This window comes from Trachypithecus francoisi, unplaced genomic scaffold, assembly GCF_009764315.1.
Source record: "Trachypithecus francoisi isolate TF-2019V2 unplaced genomic scaffold, Tfra_2.0 Lachesis_group7, whole genome shotgun sequence".
Classification (NCBI taxonomy): Eukaryota; Metazoa; Chordata; class Mammalia; order Primates; family Cercopithecidae; genus Trachypithecus; species Trachypithecus francoisi.
Genome location: NW_022681472.1, coordinates 74630145 through 74646298, shown reverse-complemented (window position 1 = coordinate 74646298; position 16154 = coordinate 74630145). Strand labels below are relative to the sequence as shown.

Here is a 16154-nt window from a genome sequence, read left to right as displayed (position 1 = left end):
CCACCATGCCCATCTAATTTTGTATTTTTAGTAGAGGCAGGGTTTCTCCATGTTGGTCAGTCTGGTCTCGAACTCCCGACCTCAAGTGATCTGCCCACCTCGGCCCCCCAAAGCACTGGTTACAGGCATGAGCCACCATGCGCGGCCCCTTGATTATTTATTTATTTGAGACAGAATCTTGCTCTGTTACCCAGGCTGGAGTGTCACGGTGCAATCTCAGCTTACTGCAACCTCTGCCTCCTGGGTTAAAGTGATTCTTGTGCCTCAGCCTCCTGAGTAGATGGGACTACAGGCGTGCACCACCATGCCCAGATAATTTTTGTATTTGTAGTAGAGACAGGGTTTCTCCATGTTGTCTAGGCTGGTCTGGAACTCCTGACTTCAGGCAATCCACCCACCTCAGCCTCCCAAATTTCTGGGATTAACAGGCATTAGCCACTACACCAGCCCTGTTTTTTATTATTATGACTAATACTGCTATGAACATTTGTGTACCAGATTTTATGTAGGCATGTTTTCTCATTTCTTCTAGGTATATACTTAGAAGCAGAATTTCTAGATTATATGATAACTCTATGTTTACTATTTGAGGAGCTGCCAAATTTTTTTCCAAAGTGGCTATACCATTTGACATTCCCACCAAGCAGTATGTAGGGGTTCTAATTTCTCCACATTCTCACAAACACTTGTGACTGTCTTTTCTGTTATACTCATGCTGGGGGCTGTGAAGTAGTATCCAAATACATCATTTTTTTTTTTTTTGAGACGGAGTTTCACTCTTGTTGCCTAGGCTGGAGTGCAATGGCGCGATCTCGGCTTACTGTAACCTTTGCCTCCTGGGTTCAAGCAATTCTCCTGCCTTAGCCTCCCGAGTAGCTGAAATTACAGACATGTGCCACCACGCCTGGCTAATTTCGTATTTTTAGTAGAGATGGGGTTTCTCCATGTTGGTCAGGCTGGTCTCGAACTCCTGACCTCAGGTGATCTGCCCACCTCGGCCTCCCAAAGTGCTGGGATTATAGGTGTTAAGCCACCACACCCAGCCCCAAATGCATCTTTAAGATGCAAAACCAGAAAGACACTGGGGGAAGGAAGTAAAATCTTTTATGACAAGGGAAAAATATGAAGAAAATTGAACAAATGGATCCTGCAGTTAAGCTGAAAAAGGAAGCAAGAGACATTTTTAGGTATTTAGTTATTTTAGGTTATTTATTTATTTAGGTATTTAGTTATTTAGACATTTTAGGTATTTAGGTTAGTTAATTTCTTGTCCTTATACAACCAACTGCCCTTTAAAGTGTCAGGATTGGCCAGGTGCGGTGGCTCACACCTATAATTCCAGCACTTTGGGAGACCAAGGCGGGTGGATCACGAGGTCAAGAAATCGAGACCATTCTGGTCAACACGGTGAAACCCCGTCTCTACTAAAATACAAAAAAAAAAAAAAAAATTAGCTGGGTGTGGTGGTATGCACCTGTAGTCCCAGCTACTTGGGAGGCTGCGGCAGAATTGCTTGAACCCAGGAGGCAGAAGTTGCAGTGAGCCAAGATTGCGCCACTGCACTCCAGCCTGGCAACAGAGCGAGACTCCATCTCAAAAAAAAAAAAAAAAAAGGTGTCAGGATTGGCTGGGTGCAGTGGCTTATGTCTGCAATCTCAGCACTTTGGGAGGGCGAGGCGAGCGGATAACCTGAGGTCGGGAGTTGGAGGCCAGCCTGATCAACATGGAGAAACCCAGTCTCTACTACAAATAAATAAATAAATAAATTACAAAATTAACCGCAACCTCCGCCTCCTGGGTTCAAGCGATTCTTGTGCCTCCAGAAAAATAAATTTAAAAAATACAAAAGAGGACCTGTTGGCGCATGCCTGTAATCCCAGCTACTTGGGAATCTAGGGCAGGAGAATTGCTTGAACCCTGGAGGCGGAGGTTGCAGTGAGCCCAGATCGCGCCATTGCACTCTAGACTGGGCCACAAGAGTGAAACTCCGTCTCAAAAAAACAAACAACAAATAACAAATAAAGTGTCAGGATTGTGGAACCAGCCCCGAATTTCACAACTGGAGGTTACAATAGTCATAACAACACTCTTCTTGCTTTATTGATTTATTTTACAAAGTTTCTTCCCATGTTGTACCCTATTTGATCAATACCACAAATCTCATGTGAGAAGATATTATTATTCCCATTCTGTAGGGAAGGACGCTTAGGACTAGAGAGGTTAAGTGACTTGCTCAAGGGGGCATAGCTACAATTAAAGAAAGAAAAAGAAATTGATAGAACTGGGTCTAGAGGCCAAATTTTTTATTTCAAATCCCAGTCCTTGGTTTCCTCTTATCACCTCTACCTCATCTTTGATGACCCAGAAAGTAATGCAAAACGAGCGAAAGCAGAGGGGAACTGAGAGTGTGTGAAGCACTTAGAGGCAGGAGGCCTGGACATTGCAAAGCACTTACAACCCTGCAGTGAGAGGGTAGCTGCAGACAGAAGAACTCTTTGTGAAAGTGACAATAATGACTGAACTTCCAACCCTCCAATAACTAGGAAACCAGGCATACAACCATTTTAATTCCTAAATTCTGACTATTATATTGCTCTGTACTAACAGAAGCATATTGAATACTTATAGTATTCATTTAGTTACTATGTGCTAGTTACAGTGCCAAAACAGTTGAGATAAAAAAAGAGCAATGATTAAAATTTTCCAAAGTAGAATTAAGTGGCTAACATTTACTAAGCCTTTTACACGTAGCATCTCATTTAATCCTCACAGAGCTCCTGAAGAAGTGTCATCAGAATAACATTTCATAGAAGAGGAAACTGAGGCACAGAAAGGCTAAACATATTGTCCTAAAGTTACAGAATAAATGGTGGAGGCAGAATAAGAACCCAGGCAGCCTAGTTCTATATCCTGCGCTCTTCACCACCACTCAGTCCTTCCTGCCTGATCTTGCTTGGCTGGAAGTCACATGCAGTGATGCAGAGAGACCAATAATACTAATTAATTCCAGGAACTATTTGTTGAATGCTCATTAATACATGAAGCCCAGGGGCAAATTCTCACAACTCCATGAAATACACTCATCTTCATTGTCTTTTTCAAACGCAGAAACAGAGACTCAGAGAAGTGAATTTACTTGTCCAAGGTCACAGAACTCTACCTTAGCTAATGTTAACCTGGTGCTTACTACCTATCTATCCGAAATTGTTCTAAGCACTAACTCATCTAATCCTCATAGTAACACTATGAGGTAAATTCCATTATTACCCATCGTTCTTCATTCTTTTTTTTTTTTTTTTTTGAGATGGAGGCTCACTCTGTTGTCCAGGCTGGAGTGCAGTGGCGCTATCTTGGCTCACTGCGACCTCCGCCTCCCAGGTTCAAGCAATCCTCTTGCCTCAGCCTCCCAAGTAGCTGGGATTACAAGTGTGCCCCACCACACCCGGCTAATTCTTGTATTTTTTAGTAGAGATGAGGTTTCACCATGTTGGTCAGGCTAGTCTCGAACTCCAGGCCTCAAGGGATCCACCTGCCTTGGTCTCCCAAAGGGCTAGGATTACGGGCGCACTAACTTGTCCAAGGTCCCACACTAGTAAGCAGCAAAGCCAAGATTCGATCTAGCTTAAAGTCTTCCTCGAAACAACTTAATGCTGACACTTGCCTACATAATGGTGGAGCAGTCATTCAAATCCAGGTCTAACTCCTGTGTGACAAGGATGGCTCTCAAAACTGCTGCAGTGCAGAGAGGCTCTAGAAAAGCGGAGAATAACAAATGCTCTGGGGACTGCGAGGAAGAGGCATTTAAACTGCATCTTGAAGGAAGAAGTACTTGCTGTACAAAAAGAGCCATCATGCAATTTAATGTTTGTAAAATAAATGAAAAAGAAGTAACCTTATCCAACAGAAGACTTTTAAAAAGATGGCCCAGTAATGAAGAGCAGAGAAATTAAACTTTCTTTCCCATAGCAGGCTTTAAAGGGACTGAAGCCTGCTATCACTCGCCTGCTACAGCTTGGGCTTCTAAAGCCTCCAAACTCTCCTTACAATTCCCCCATTTCACCTGTCCCAAAACCGGACAAGTCTTACAGATTAGCTCAGGATCTGCGCCTTACCAACCAAATTGTTTTGCCTGTCCACCCTGTGGTGCCCAACCCGTACACTCTTTTGTCTTCAATACCTTCCTCCACAAGTCACTATTCCGTTCTTGATCTTAAAGATGCCTTTTTCACTATTCCTCTGCACCCCTCGTCCCAGACTCTCTTTGCTTTTACCTGGTCTGACCCTGACACTCATCAGCCCCAACAGCTTACCTGGGCTGTGCTGCCAAAAGTCTTCAGGGACAGCCCTCATTACTTCAGCCAAGCCCTTTCTCATGATTTACTTTCTTTCCACCCCTCTGCTTCTCTCCTTGTTCAATATATTGATGACCTTCTACTTTGTAGACCCTCCTTTGAAGCCCCTCCTTTGAATCTTCTCAGCAAGACACCCTCCTGCTCCTTCAACATTTATTCTCCAGGGGATATCAGGTCTCTTCTTCCTTACTCTACTCTTTACAACAAGGCTTTACGCAGTCACCCCTGCCTTCTTGGACAGCACCTCACAAACTTACACCATTATCCATTATCTACCCAACTCCTATAAAGCAACCCCTTCCCCATCTCCCTACGCTGACTCCTTTTTAGATTCACTCTGCCTGCACCCAGGTGATTAAAAAGCTTTATTGCTCACACAAAGCTTGTTTGGTGGTCCCTTCACACAGACACGCTTGACAGGTTTCATTAGAAAGTACTCTTGATGAAGGAAATTAATTTTGACCACATATTTTAAAAAATCAACAAAGAATCGATAGGCGCAATTTGCCTTTTGTAACATTAAAAATCAGTTAATTCTGACTTCCAATATTGGTTTCCTTCAGAGACCTTTGCAAGACACTCTTTCAGGTCCTGAAACACAGCCACTTACACACCAAAACGAGCTGGGGAATTCAGGCTAAGAACTAGAAGGAACAGGGGCCCGAGTACAAGTTGTGGCTCAAACGCCGTAGAGCTGGGGTTTCTTTTTTCCTGGCAAACTGATTTATGACCACACGAAGGGCAGCTGCAGAACCAGTTAGACTATAAGCACTATTCCCAAACAGCCCTAGAGGAAGGACCATACAGGGATTGGAATGGCAAGGGGAACTCTGGGGATCATCGCTTGTTCCCAAGTTCCGTGAGACGCCTCAAGTCCTAATTCTTGCAGCAGCCAGGGTCCCCATGGATCCCGCTGCCCAAAACGTGCGAGCCCGGGGAGTTGGCACAGCCTCAAGGCAGCCCGACAAGGTGCCTCCACGCCCCCTTGCGGACCCAAATGATTGAGGACGATGTGCCAATTAACTGATAGGTGCAGGGTTTCAGAAATGCTCTCTCAGTTTAACCCCACAAAAGTCCTTGAAATGAGGCGTGGTGATCAGCCCTGTTTTACAGATGTAAAACACCGAGGCTCAGGGGAGTGAAGGAAGACTTGTCAGCAAAAAGGAAAACCTAGTGAAGGCCATCGTTGGTCTTGCTCCTTTTAGCAAGGAATAGAGGGGCTGGGGTCTCCTCGGGACCTCACACCGACCCCTCTTGCTCTCTTGGCGGATGAGGTGCAGGCTGTCAGCCGGGAGGCCTGGCAGCGTCCAGGTACACGGGAAGACGGACAGCGCGGTGGGTGGCAGGGAGTCTGTCGGGCACAGGGCTGCAGCAGCCAGGCTAGGGCGCAGCGCGCACCACCCGCTCGTCGGCTTCTGCCAAGCAGCCCCGCGTGGCGAGTCCTCAGGGACCCGGGCTGCCGCCGCTAAGCGCGGGCGCACCGAGAACCATCCACGCGCCTGCAGCCGTCCGGGCGCCCCACGCGAGTCGCAAGCCACGAGCCAGGGAGCGCGTGCGCGCAGGACTGCAGCGGGCACGCGTTGGCAGTGCCATCGTGAGCTCACCCGCTGTGTCTCTTGCCTTACCGTAGCTGCTCCCCGGTGACCAAGACCTCAGCCATGCGCTCCAGCTCCCTTTGCTGCGCCCCGCCACTCCCGTTGGTACTGCTGTCACTGGCAGCACTGCCAGTGCTGCCGCCCTCCTCCATGGTTGGGGCCGTGCGGCTACCACTGGCTCCGCTGTCCGCCGAGGGTTTGGGTGCTCGGATCAGTCTGCCCTCACAGACGCCTCCCGCGCCATCTTTGTTCGGGGCAGCTCCGCTGCTCTGACTGGATTGGCTGGAGAGGGAATCCCTGTGGGTAGGCAGACGCGTTGGGCTAGTCCGGCCCCAGAAACTTGAGCTTGGGGGCGTGGCTAGAGCACCTCGTGGTCGGGGGGCGGGGCCGATGGAGCAAAATATAAACATCTGGGCGGGGCGCTGCTTCCGAGCTGTATGTGCTGCTGGAGGCTGAATTTGGTGAGCTTCTCTTTCCCCACAAAGCTCACGCTGTAGAATCCTAGGGACAAGGCTGGAGGTTACTAGTGTGAAGGCGTTTTTATTGTACGTTCCATACCCCAAGTTGCCAAAGAACAAAACATAATTCAACAATCTGGCCAAATGGTCAACAGTGAAGGTTATACATGTCATTGCAGGGCATGGAGAAATTAAACATTCTTCTCTCCCCAACCTCTCTCACCAAAGACGACTTGTTTGTCTTATGTTGTAATCAATAAGGAACGCAGGCCTAGGAATCAGTCCGACCTGGGATCCAGCTCCACTCCCGTGATGTCCTATTTAAATGTGTTTAATCCTCCCTTACAAAATGAAAATAATTACGGCTACCACTTTTTGACATCTGCTGCATTAAAGATACTTCAGATATGTTATTACCTCATTTAATTATTACAATAAATCATAAAATGGATATTGGTGTTGGTTTTGCATCAGGATGCAGGCTTGGAGAGGTGAAGTTACTTGTCTAAAGCAAGCAAGTAATAAGTATAAGAAGAGCCGGGCACAGCGGCTCATGCCTGTAAACCCAGCACTTTGGGAGGCTGAGGTGGGCAGATCACCTGAGGTCAGGAGTTCCAGACCAGCCTGACCAATATGAAGAAACCCCATCTCTACTAAAAATACAAAATTAGCCAGGCGTGGTGGTGCATACATGTAATCCTAGCTACTTGGGAGGCTGAGGCAGGAGAATCGCTCGAACCCGCGAGGCGGAGGTTGCTGTGAGCCGAGTTCGGGTGAGCCGAGTTAGTGCCATTGCACTCCAGCCTAGGCAGCACAAGCGAGACTCCGTCTCAAATAATAATAATAAGTATAAGAAGAAATCTAACCCAGGCCATTCTGGCTTCAAAGTTATGCTTTGAAAAGACTAAAAGACTGCCTCTTAAAATGGGGATACAATGGTATTGTCTACCCGTAAAAGATTATGAAAGGAAATTTGATTAGTACCAAATAAATGTTCCGTTTTTCTGTTTCATGCAGAGTTGGAGTTGGTCTGCAGGAAGGCGAAGTAATGTTTATGGCAGTATTCATGTGTGTTGAGCATTTATTCTGTGCTTTACATTGTTCTAAACACCTTATCCTCACAAAACCCTGGAATTTGGTATTATTTTCAACTTACAAATGAGAAAGCTTAAGTATAGAAAGATGAAGTAATTTGCCTACAAAGTTAGGCAGCCCTTAAACCCTGGTTCCGCAGATTCCCAAGGCCATACTCAGCCCCACTCCAGAAAAAGAATAGTTGTCCAACTCCCTTGAGCATCCATGAGCAGACCTGCTCTGACTCTGCATGAGACAGATGTTAGGTGACTCTTTTGCCAAAGGAAATTATTAAAGTTTCTTAACTTTTTAAATAGGCCACAATAGACATGTAGACCAAGGCAGACATAGTTCTAGGTGACTGTAATTCTAAGAGCCTTATTCTGCATAAAATATATAAATCATTGAACAGAAGTCCCAGAGTTAATGAGATTAAAAGGTGTCTGTTGCTCATGTTTTAATCTTTTAACGACTAAATAGAATATCAAGAGTTTGCACAGCCTTCTCAGTCAAACATGCGATTTCTATCTCAATTCTGTCGTTTGCTAATTTTGCAACCTTACGCTAGTTATTTCTCTTAGCCTCCCTTTCCTATCGATAAAACTGGAATTATAATTTCTACTTCATAGGGATGTTGTGTGGCGTAAATGAAATAACGTAATCCCAGTTCTTTGGGAAGCTAGGGCGGGAGGATTGCTTGAGGCCAAGAGTTCAATACCAGCCTGCGCAACATAGCAAGACCCTGTCTCTACAAAAAAAAAAAAAACCCAGGCATGGTGGTGCATACCTGTAGTCCCAGCTACTTGAGAGGCTGAGGTGGAAGGATCACTTGAGCCCAGGAGTTCAAGGTTACAGTGAGCTACGATTGCACCATCGCATTCCAGTGTATGTAACAGAGCAAGACCCTGACACGTAAAAAAAAAGAAAAAAGAAATAACATTAAAATTTCTGTTACGTAAAGTTTCTAAGATCCATGTCAGTAACACAAATTTGTAAGTTTAAGATAAAAAAGCACCTTAACATAAAGAAAAGAAAATTCAAGTCAGGAAAATACCTGATACTATTTTTCCAGTGACAGTGAGAGAGCATGATTTATTTTTCTTGCCTGACAAGAAGTGTGTGTAGGGGGCGGTGTGTGTATAGGTAGGTATATGTGAACAGGAAATGGGAACCGGTTTGCTATTATTATTTTAACCTTTCAACATATGACACACATCATGCTCCACTGGGTAAGAAGACAGATCCTTTTTCCTAACTTAGGGAAAAATTGGTGAGCCACAACCTGAGGACATGTCCATGACTGTGAGCCCAGGAGCAACTGGTTTCAGTAAACTGTAATTTTTAGATATTGATCAAGGAGAAAAGGACACTGATATGGCAATTAATTCAGCATAAATATTTTAGAAAAACAATTCTGACAAACCTTGGTTTGATTCTTGGCCATGTTTGGGCAAGTTCATTATCTTCTCTGAATTTGCTGTCCTCTTTTGCAAAGTTAAGATAATAACACCAATTCCATTGGGTTATTGGGAGGATTAAATAAAATTTACTGAAAGCACTTATTACAGGTGGGAACTATTAAGTGTGCACTTTCTCTTCTAGCTCTCCACACCTACCTCTTTCATGCCTTCTGTTTTGGTGCTTTGGGGCCAGTGCTTCTCAAAGGTTTGGTGGGGCAGAACCAGCTGTGTGTGTGTGTGTATGCTTTCAACCCATTGAAACCTGATACTTTGATGAAATACAACAATAAAAATGAAGCCAGGTGCAGTGGCTCATGTCTGTCATCCCAGAACTTTTGGAGGGCGAGGCGTGCAGATCACTTGAGGCCAGGAGTTCAAGACCAGCCTGGCCAACGTGGCGAAACCCTGTCTCTACTAAAAATATAAAAATTAGCCAGGCGTGTTGCCAGGTGCTTGTAATCCCAGCTACTTGGGAGGCTGAGGTGAGAGAATTGCTTGAACCTGGGAGGCAGAGGCTGCAGTGAGCCGAGATCATGCCCAGTTAGCAAACCACACTAGGAGTAGCACTGGTGTAATAAACTCTTCCTAAGGGTCAGCAGCAATGTGAGAAGGAGATGAATTGAATTGATAAAACATGTGAAAGAATATTGTCAGCTATGAAGCTTAATATGTTAGCTGTCATGCTTATTGTTGCTTTTAATATGCATTTGTATTATTCCTGCTTGAATTTTATTTATTATTTTTTGAGACAGAGTCTCTCTCTATCAGCCAGGCTGGAGTGCAGTGGCGCAATCTCGGCTCACTGCAGCCTCTGCCTCCTGGGTTTCAGCAATTCTCCTGCCTCAGCCTCCTGGGTGGCTGGGATTCCAGGCATGTGCCACCAGGTCCGGGTAACGTTTTTGTATTTGTAGTAGAGATGGGGATCTCACCATGTTGGTCAGGCTGGTCTCGAACTCCTGACCTCAGGTGACCTTCCCACTGGCCTCCCAAAGTGCTAGGATTACAGGCATAAGCCACTGTGCCTGGCCATCCTGCCTGATTTTAAAGACTAACTGAAATGCCACCTTCTCTGTGCTATTCTCCTGCACTTCTCCAAGCAGTTTATTGCTATTTATTGCCCAAGGGATTCACCTTGCCCACTGCCTAGAAAGAGTCGATTCATCAAGATGGGGGAATTGCAATAGAGAAAGAGTAATTCATGCAGAGCCGGCTGTGCCAGAGACCAGTGGTATTTTTTGTTGTTGTTTGTTTGTTTGTTTTTAATTATACTTTAAGTTCTGGGATACATGTGCAGAATGTGCAGGTTTATTACATAGGTATATATGTGCCATGGTGGTCCACTGCACCCATCAACCCATCATCTACATTAGGTGTTCCTCCTAATGCTATCCCTTCCCTATCCCCAACCCCTTGACAGTCCCTGGTGTGTGATGTTCCCCTCCCTGTGTCCATGTATTCTCATTGTTCAACTTCCTCTTATGAGTGAGAACATGCGGCATTTGGTTTTCTGTTCCTGTGTTAGTTTGCTGAGAATGATGGTTTCCAGCTTCATCCATGTCCCTGCAAAGGACATGAACTCATCCTTTTAATGGCTACATAGCATTCCATGGTATATATCTGCTACATTTTCTTTATTCAGTCCATCATTGAAGGGCATTTGGGTTGGTTCCAAGGCTTTGCTATTGTGAATAGTGCTGCAATAAACATACATGTGCATGTGTCTTTATAGTGAAATGATTTATAATCCTTTGGGTATATACCCAGTAATGGGATTGCTGGGTCAAATGGTATTATGCACCCAACAAACATATGAAGAAAAACTCATGATCACTGGTCATTGGAGAAATGCAAATCAAAACCACAGTGAGATACCATCTCACACCAGTTAGAATGGCGATTATTAAAAAGTCAGGAAACAACAGATGCTGGAGAGGATGTGGAGAAGTAGGAACACTTTTTTTGGTTTTGTTTTGTTTTGTTTTGATTTATACTGTTGGTGGGAGTGTAAATTAGTTAAACCATTGCGGCAGACAGTGTGGCGATTTCTCAAGGATCTAGAACCAGAAGACCAGAGTTTTAGTATTACTCAAATCAGTCTCCCCAAGCATTCGGTGAGAAGTGTTTCAGGACAACTTGGTGGGTAGGGAGAGCCAGTGAGCCAGGAGTGCTGATTGGTCAGGGATGAAATCACAGGGAGTCAGAGCTGTCTCCTTGCACTGAGTCAGTTCCTGGGTGGGGGACCCCCAGATCAGATGAGCCAGTTAATCGATCTAGGGGGTGCCAGCTGATCCATCAAGTTCAGGGTCTGCAATATATCACAAGCACTGATCTTAGGAGCAGTTTAGGGAGGGTCAGAATCTTGTAGCCTCCAGCTACATGATCCCTAAACTATAATTTCTAATCTTATGGCTAATGTTAGTCTTACAGAGGCAATCTAGTCCCCAGGCAAGAAGGAGGTCTGCTTTGTGAAGGGGCTGTTACCATCTTTGCTTTAAACTATAACCTAAGTTTCTCCCCAAGTTAGTTCAGCCAACACCCAGGAATGAACAAGGACAGCTTGGATGTTAGAAGCAAGACGGAGCTGGTTAAGTTAGTTTTGCTGTCTTAGTCATAATTTTACAAAGGCAGTTTCACTCTTTCCTACAAATGTACATCTTTTTTTCCCTTCTTCTTCTTTTTTTTTTTTTTTTTGAGACTCAGTTTCACTCTTGTCGCGCAGGTTGGAGTGCAATGGCGCAACCTTGGCTCAATGCAACCTCCACCTGCTGAGTTCAAGCGATTCTCCTGCCTCAGGTTCCCGAGTAGCTGGGATTACAGGCGTGTGCCACCACATCTGGCTAATTTTTGTATTTTTAGTAGAGACAAGGTTTCACCATGTGGCCAGGCTGGTCTCGAACTACTGACCTCAGGTGATCCACCCACCTCAGCCTCCCAAAGTGCTGAGATTACAGGCGTAAGCCACAGCGCTCGGCCCAAATATACATCTTCTTACAGAAGATTTAAATTGTTCTTAACTATTAATGAAGTCCTGATTCTTCAGCTACCACAATTTTTATTCCCTTTGTGAATGGAAGATTGATGATTTAGCAATATTCTGTGCAGATCTTTCTGTTTGTAAATCCTTTAAGAAGGGGCTTATCTTTTAAAAATAAATGTAAAAGCCCAGGCACAGCGGTTCATGCCTGTAATCCCAGTACTTTGGGAGGCCAAGGTAGGTGGATCACCTGAGGTCAGGAGTTCAAGACCAACCTGGCCAACATGGTGAAACCCCGTCTCTAATAAAAATACAAAAATTAGCCGGATATGGTGGCGCACACCTGTAATCCCAGCTACTCCGGAGGCTGAGGCAGGAGAATCACTAGAACCCAGGAGGCGGAGATTGCAGTGAGCCCAGATCGCACCACTGCACTCCAGTCAGAGCGACAGAGGGAGACTCCATCTCTAAATAAATAGATAAATAAATAAATGTAAAAATAGAGAAAAGTACAATTTCCATGGCTTTTTTCATTCACACCCATTTTTAATATTTTTTGTCATATTTGAGTAATCTTTTTGTAGTGATAGAAATAAAACATTACAAATAAAGCTGAAATCCTCTTGTCCTTCATTTCCAACCCTGCTCACCTCCCAGAAAGTCTTATTAATCTTAACCTTGGGTCACGCATTGTCTTGAATACCTTGATATATGCTGCCACCTAGTGATTGCTTTCGCAATGACATTAAATGCTTGTAGGTTATAGAAAAAGGGTAACCCCCGAGGAGGGTTTGTTGGGAAATTTGGGGTGGAGGCTGCGGTGTGTCATATTATTGGGAATGCTACTCGGTTTAGTGATTGAAGACTAGGAATGCTAGATATTCTCACTTGTTTGGGACAACAACTCACAAAAAAATTGGGTTGGCCCAAATCCTTAATGTTTTACTTATGAGATATTTTTGTCACAATTTTAGTATGTAGGCTGGGTTCGGTAACTCAGACCTGTGATACCAGCACTTTGGGAGCCTGAGGAGGGTGGATCACCTAAGCTTATGGGTTTGAGACCAGCCTGGCCAACATGGTGAAACCTCAAGAAAAATACAAAAAATTAGCCGGGTGTGGTGGCGCATGCCTGTGGTCCCAGCTACTTGGGAGTCTGAATGAGAGGATTACTTGAGCCTGGGAGGCGGGGGTTGCAGTAAGCTGAAATCGCACCACTGTACTCTAACCTGGGTGACAGAGTGAGACCCGTCTCAAAAAAAAAAAAAAAATTATTGTATAATCCTCAATGGTCAGGAATGTAACTATTGTGTACATTGAGAAAAGATTGTTCTATTCTAAGTATTACTAAGAACGGTTTATCACTGCATAAAATCACTCCTCTTTTGTGCCATTTGTGTGGCATACACACCTCCAGTATAACACAACTTCAGTCTGCATTTGGAGCTGTCGCATGTGGGGTGATTCTAGGTATGTGTTGAATAGGAATATATTATTTAGCCAAAGTTTAAAACGCTAAGTATAAAAAAGAAGTGATGGCAATATTCAGCTAAATATTGTCTTAATTTTCTTACTCTAAAATTATTCATTATGAGTAGTTGTAAACATCTGACTACAACTATCACATTAGGCCTTCTACTGTAATCATTTAAATACTGAAATATACATTATTACACATAATTTCTTTTTTAATACTCTGTTGGCATTGTATTGATTTTTCATATTACATACACAGCAAGGTTATGTTATCTATTAATTCAATGACAACAAAATAAAATGAGAGTTACATATCTGTTATTTATTTATTTATTGAGACATAATCTTGCTCTGTCACCCAGGCTGGAGTGCAGTCATGCAATCTCAGCTCACTGCAACCTCTGCCTACTGGGTTCAAGCAATTCTTGTGCCTCAGCCTCCCAAGTAGCTGGGATTACAGGCGCCCACCACAACACCCGGCTGATTTTTGTATTTTTAGTAGAGACAGGGTTTCACCACATTGGCCAGTCTGGTCTCGCACTCCTGACCTCAGGTGATCTGCCTGCCTCAGCTTCCCAAAGTGCTGGGATTACAGGCTTGAGCCACCGCGCCCAGCCACATATCTGTTATTTTTAAAGGAGACACTGAATTAGATAAGATTGAGAATTTTTTAGCTGGAATAACAATAAGATTATATTTATTGAGCTCTTGCTATGTGCCGTGTTCAAAAAGTATTACATTTATATCTCAAAATAACCCTGTGAGTTGGCTATTTTCTTTCCCATTTTCAGATGAAGAAATTGAGGCCAAAAGAGGACTAGGCAAGTCTTCTGTAGTAGATGATAGAGGTTGGGTTTGAACCCAGCCTCTCTGGCTTTAGGGGCCCCGCTGGAAGTTTCTCCATTCTACTGCCTCTTCATAGAGGCAGTAGATCACTGGGCCCCAAGCTCTTCCCACAGGCCAGCCGCTCTCTTCTATGTGCTTTACTGGCCTCATCACAACCCTGTGATGTAGGTGGTATTACCTCCAGGCTGCCTAGCCACTGAGAGCCCCAACTGTCTCCACTATTGGCTGTTTCAGACCAAGAATGTGATGGTAACATCAACTTCACAGGATTGAATGGGAAATTCGAAGGAGCTTTGAAGTGCTGTACATGGTATCAGTTCTATCCCCCTACGGGCTTGGATAATCAGCTAGTGCTTTCTAACTACATCAGATAAAGGGGAGCCAGGCACAGTGGTAAGCTACTTGGGAGGCTGAGGTGGGAGGATCACTTGAGCCAGGAATTCCAGGCCATCTGGGCAACATAGTGAGACTCCATCTCTTTTAAAAAAACAAAAAAACAAAAAAAACGCCGGGCGCGGTGGCTTACGCCTGTAATCCCAGCACTTTGGGAGGCCGAGATGGGCAGATCATGAGGTCAGGAGATTGAGACCATCCTGGCTAACACGGTGAAACCCCGTCTCTACTAAAAAAAAATATTAGCCGGGCCTGGTGGCGGGCACCTGTGGTCCCAGCCACTCGGGAGGCTGAGGCAGGAGAATGGCGTGAACCCAGGAGGCAGAGCTTGCAGTGAGCCGAAATCGCACCACTGCACTCCAACCTGGGTGAGAGCGAGACTTTGTCTCAAAAAAAGAAAAAAAAAAAAGAAAAAGGAGGGGAAATGATGGCAGTTCTCTGAGATCACCCTGCTCTGACTCCTGCACTGTCATACTCCTCAGTCAGCATTATGTTATATAACCCACCATACTCCAATACAGCATGGAATAGATTTTATTTCTTAAGTGTATGTCTTCTCTCTCCTCCTAAATTATAAATAAGCATGGCACCTTTGTCATCCTTCTTTCTTCCTTTGTGGGGTCTAGCCCAGTTCTAGGCACAGAAAATGTACTTATTCAGTGCCTTGCAACATTAAAATATTATTTTGTATTCAAATGAAAATACCATTAATGAAGAAGTTATCAAATATCTTTATCTTTGTCCATCACAATAGATGACCTGGAAAAATCATTGAGTTTGATATAAATATTTGTGCTTACTGGAAAGTTTTGCTTGATAAAGGGCCACAAGAGTTCTCTCAACAGAGGCACTAAAAACAAAAGGTCAAAACTTTGCAGGTTGTCATAATAAAAAGTCTTAATACCCTAAAACAAACACAAAAACAGTATTATGACTATAACAGTTGGAAGTAATGCTGTCTTTAACAAACCCCCGTAGAGCACTTATTATGTGCGAGATACAATTCTAAGCGTTTCCCAATTTCTTTTCTTTTCTTTTTTCTTTTTTTCTGTCACCCAGCCTGGAGTGCAGTGGCATGGTCTCAGTTCACTGCAGCTTCCGCCTCCTGGGTTCAAGCAGTTCTCCTACCTCAGTCTCCCAAGTAGCTGGGACTACAGGTGCACGCCACCACACCTGACTAATTTTTGTATTTTTAGTAGAGACAGAGTTTCACTATGTTGGCCAGGTTGGTCTCGAACTCCTGACCTTGCGATCTGCCCATCTTGGCCTCCCAGAGTGCTGGGATTACAGGCGTGAGCCACTGCGCCCGGCCTGTTTCCCAAATGTTAAATCATTTAATCACAATGTTTCTATGAGACAGAGGCTAATCTTTTAGGATCTGTTTGCTCTCTGATTCCTAGATCCTTTCCTAGTTCTACTCTATGTCACAAGGGGCCGGACCCTGCCTGCTGCATTTCCCAGGCCCAGCCACTGAAATGTGGCTTCCAGTTAGATTCAGTTAATGGGAGGTACTGGTGGGAGACTGC

The 16154-nt window shown here is 44.4% G+C and overlaps 1 protein-coding gene across 1 annotated transcript in view; it reads right to left on the bottom strand.

Moving 5' to 3' along the window:
• The window catches only part of DEPTOR (DEP domain containing MTOR interacting protein), a 188568-nt gene extending 182284 nt beyond the window's left edge, over positions 1–6284 (bottom strand). The window contains exon 1 of the mRNA XM_033202533.1: positions 5978–6284. Coding sequence (XP_033058424.1) covers positions 5978–6099 — 122 coding nt within the window. The 5' untranslated portion in view covers positions 6100–6284. The remainder of the gene's footprint in view (positions 1–5977) is intronic.
• Positions 6285–16154: the final 9870 nt, after the last annotated feature.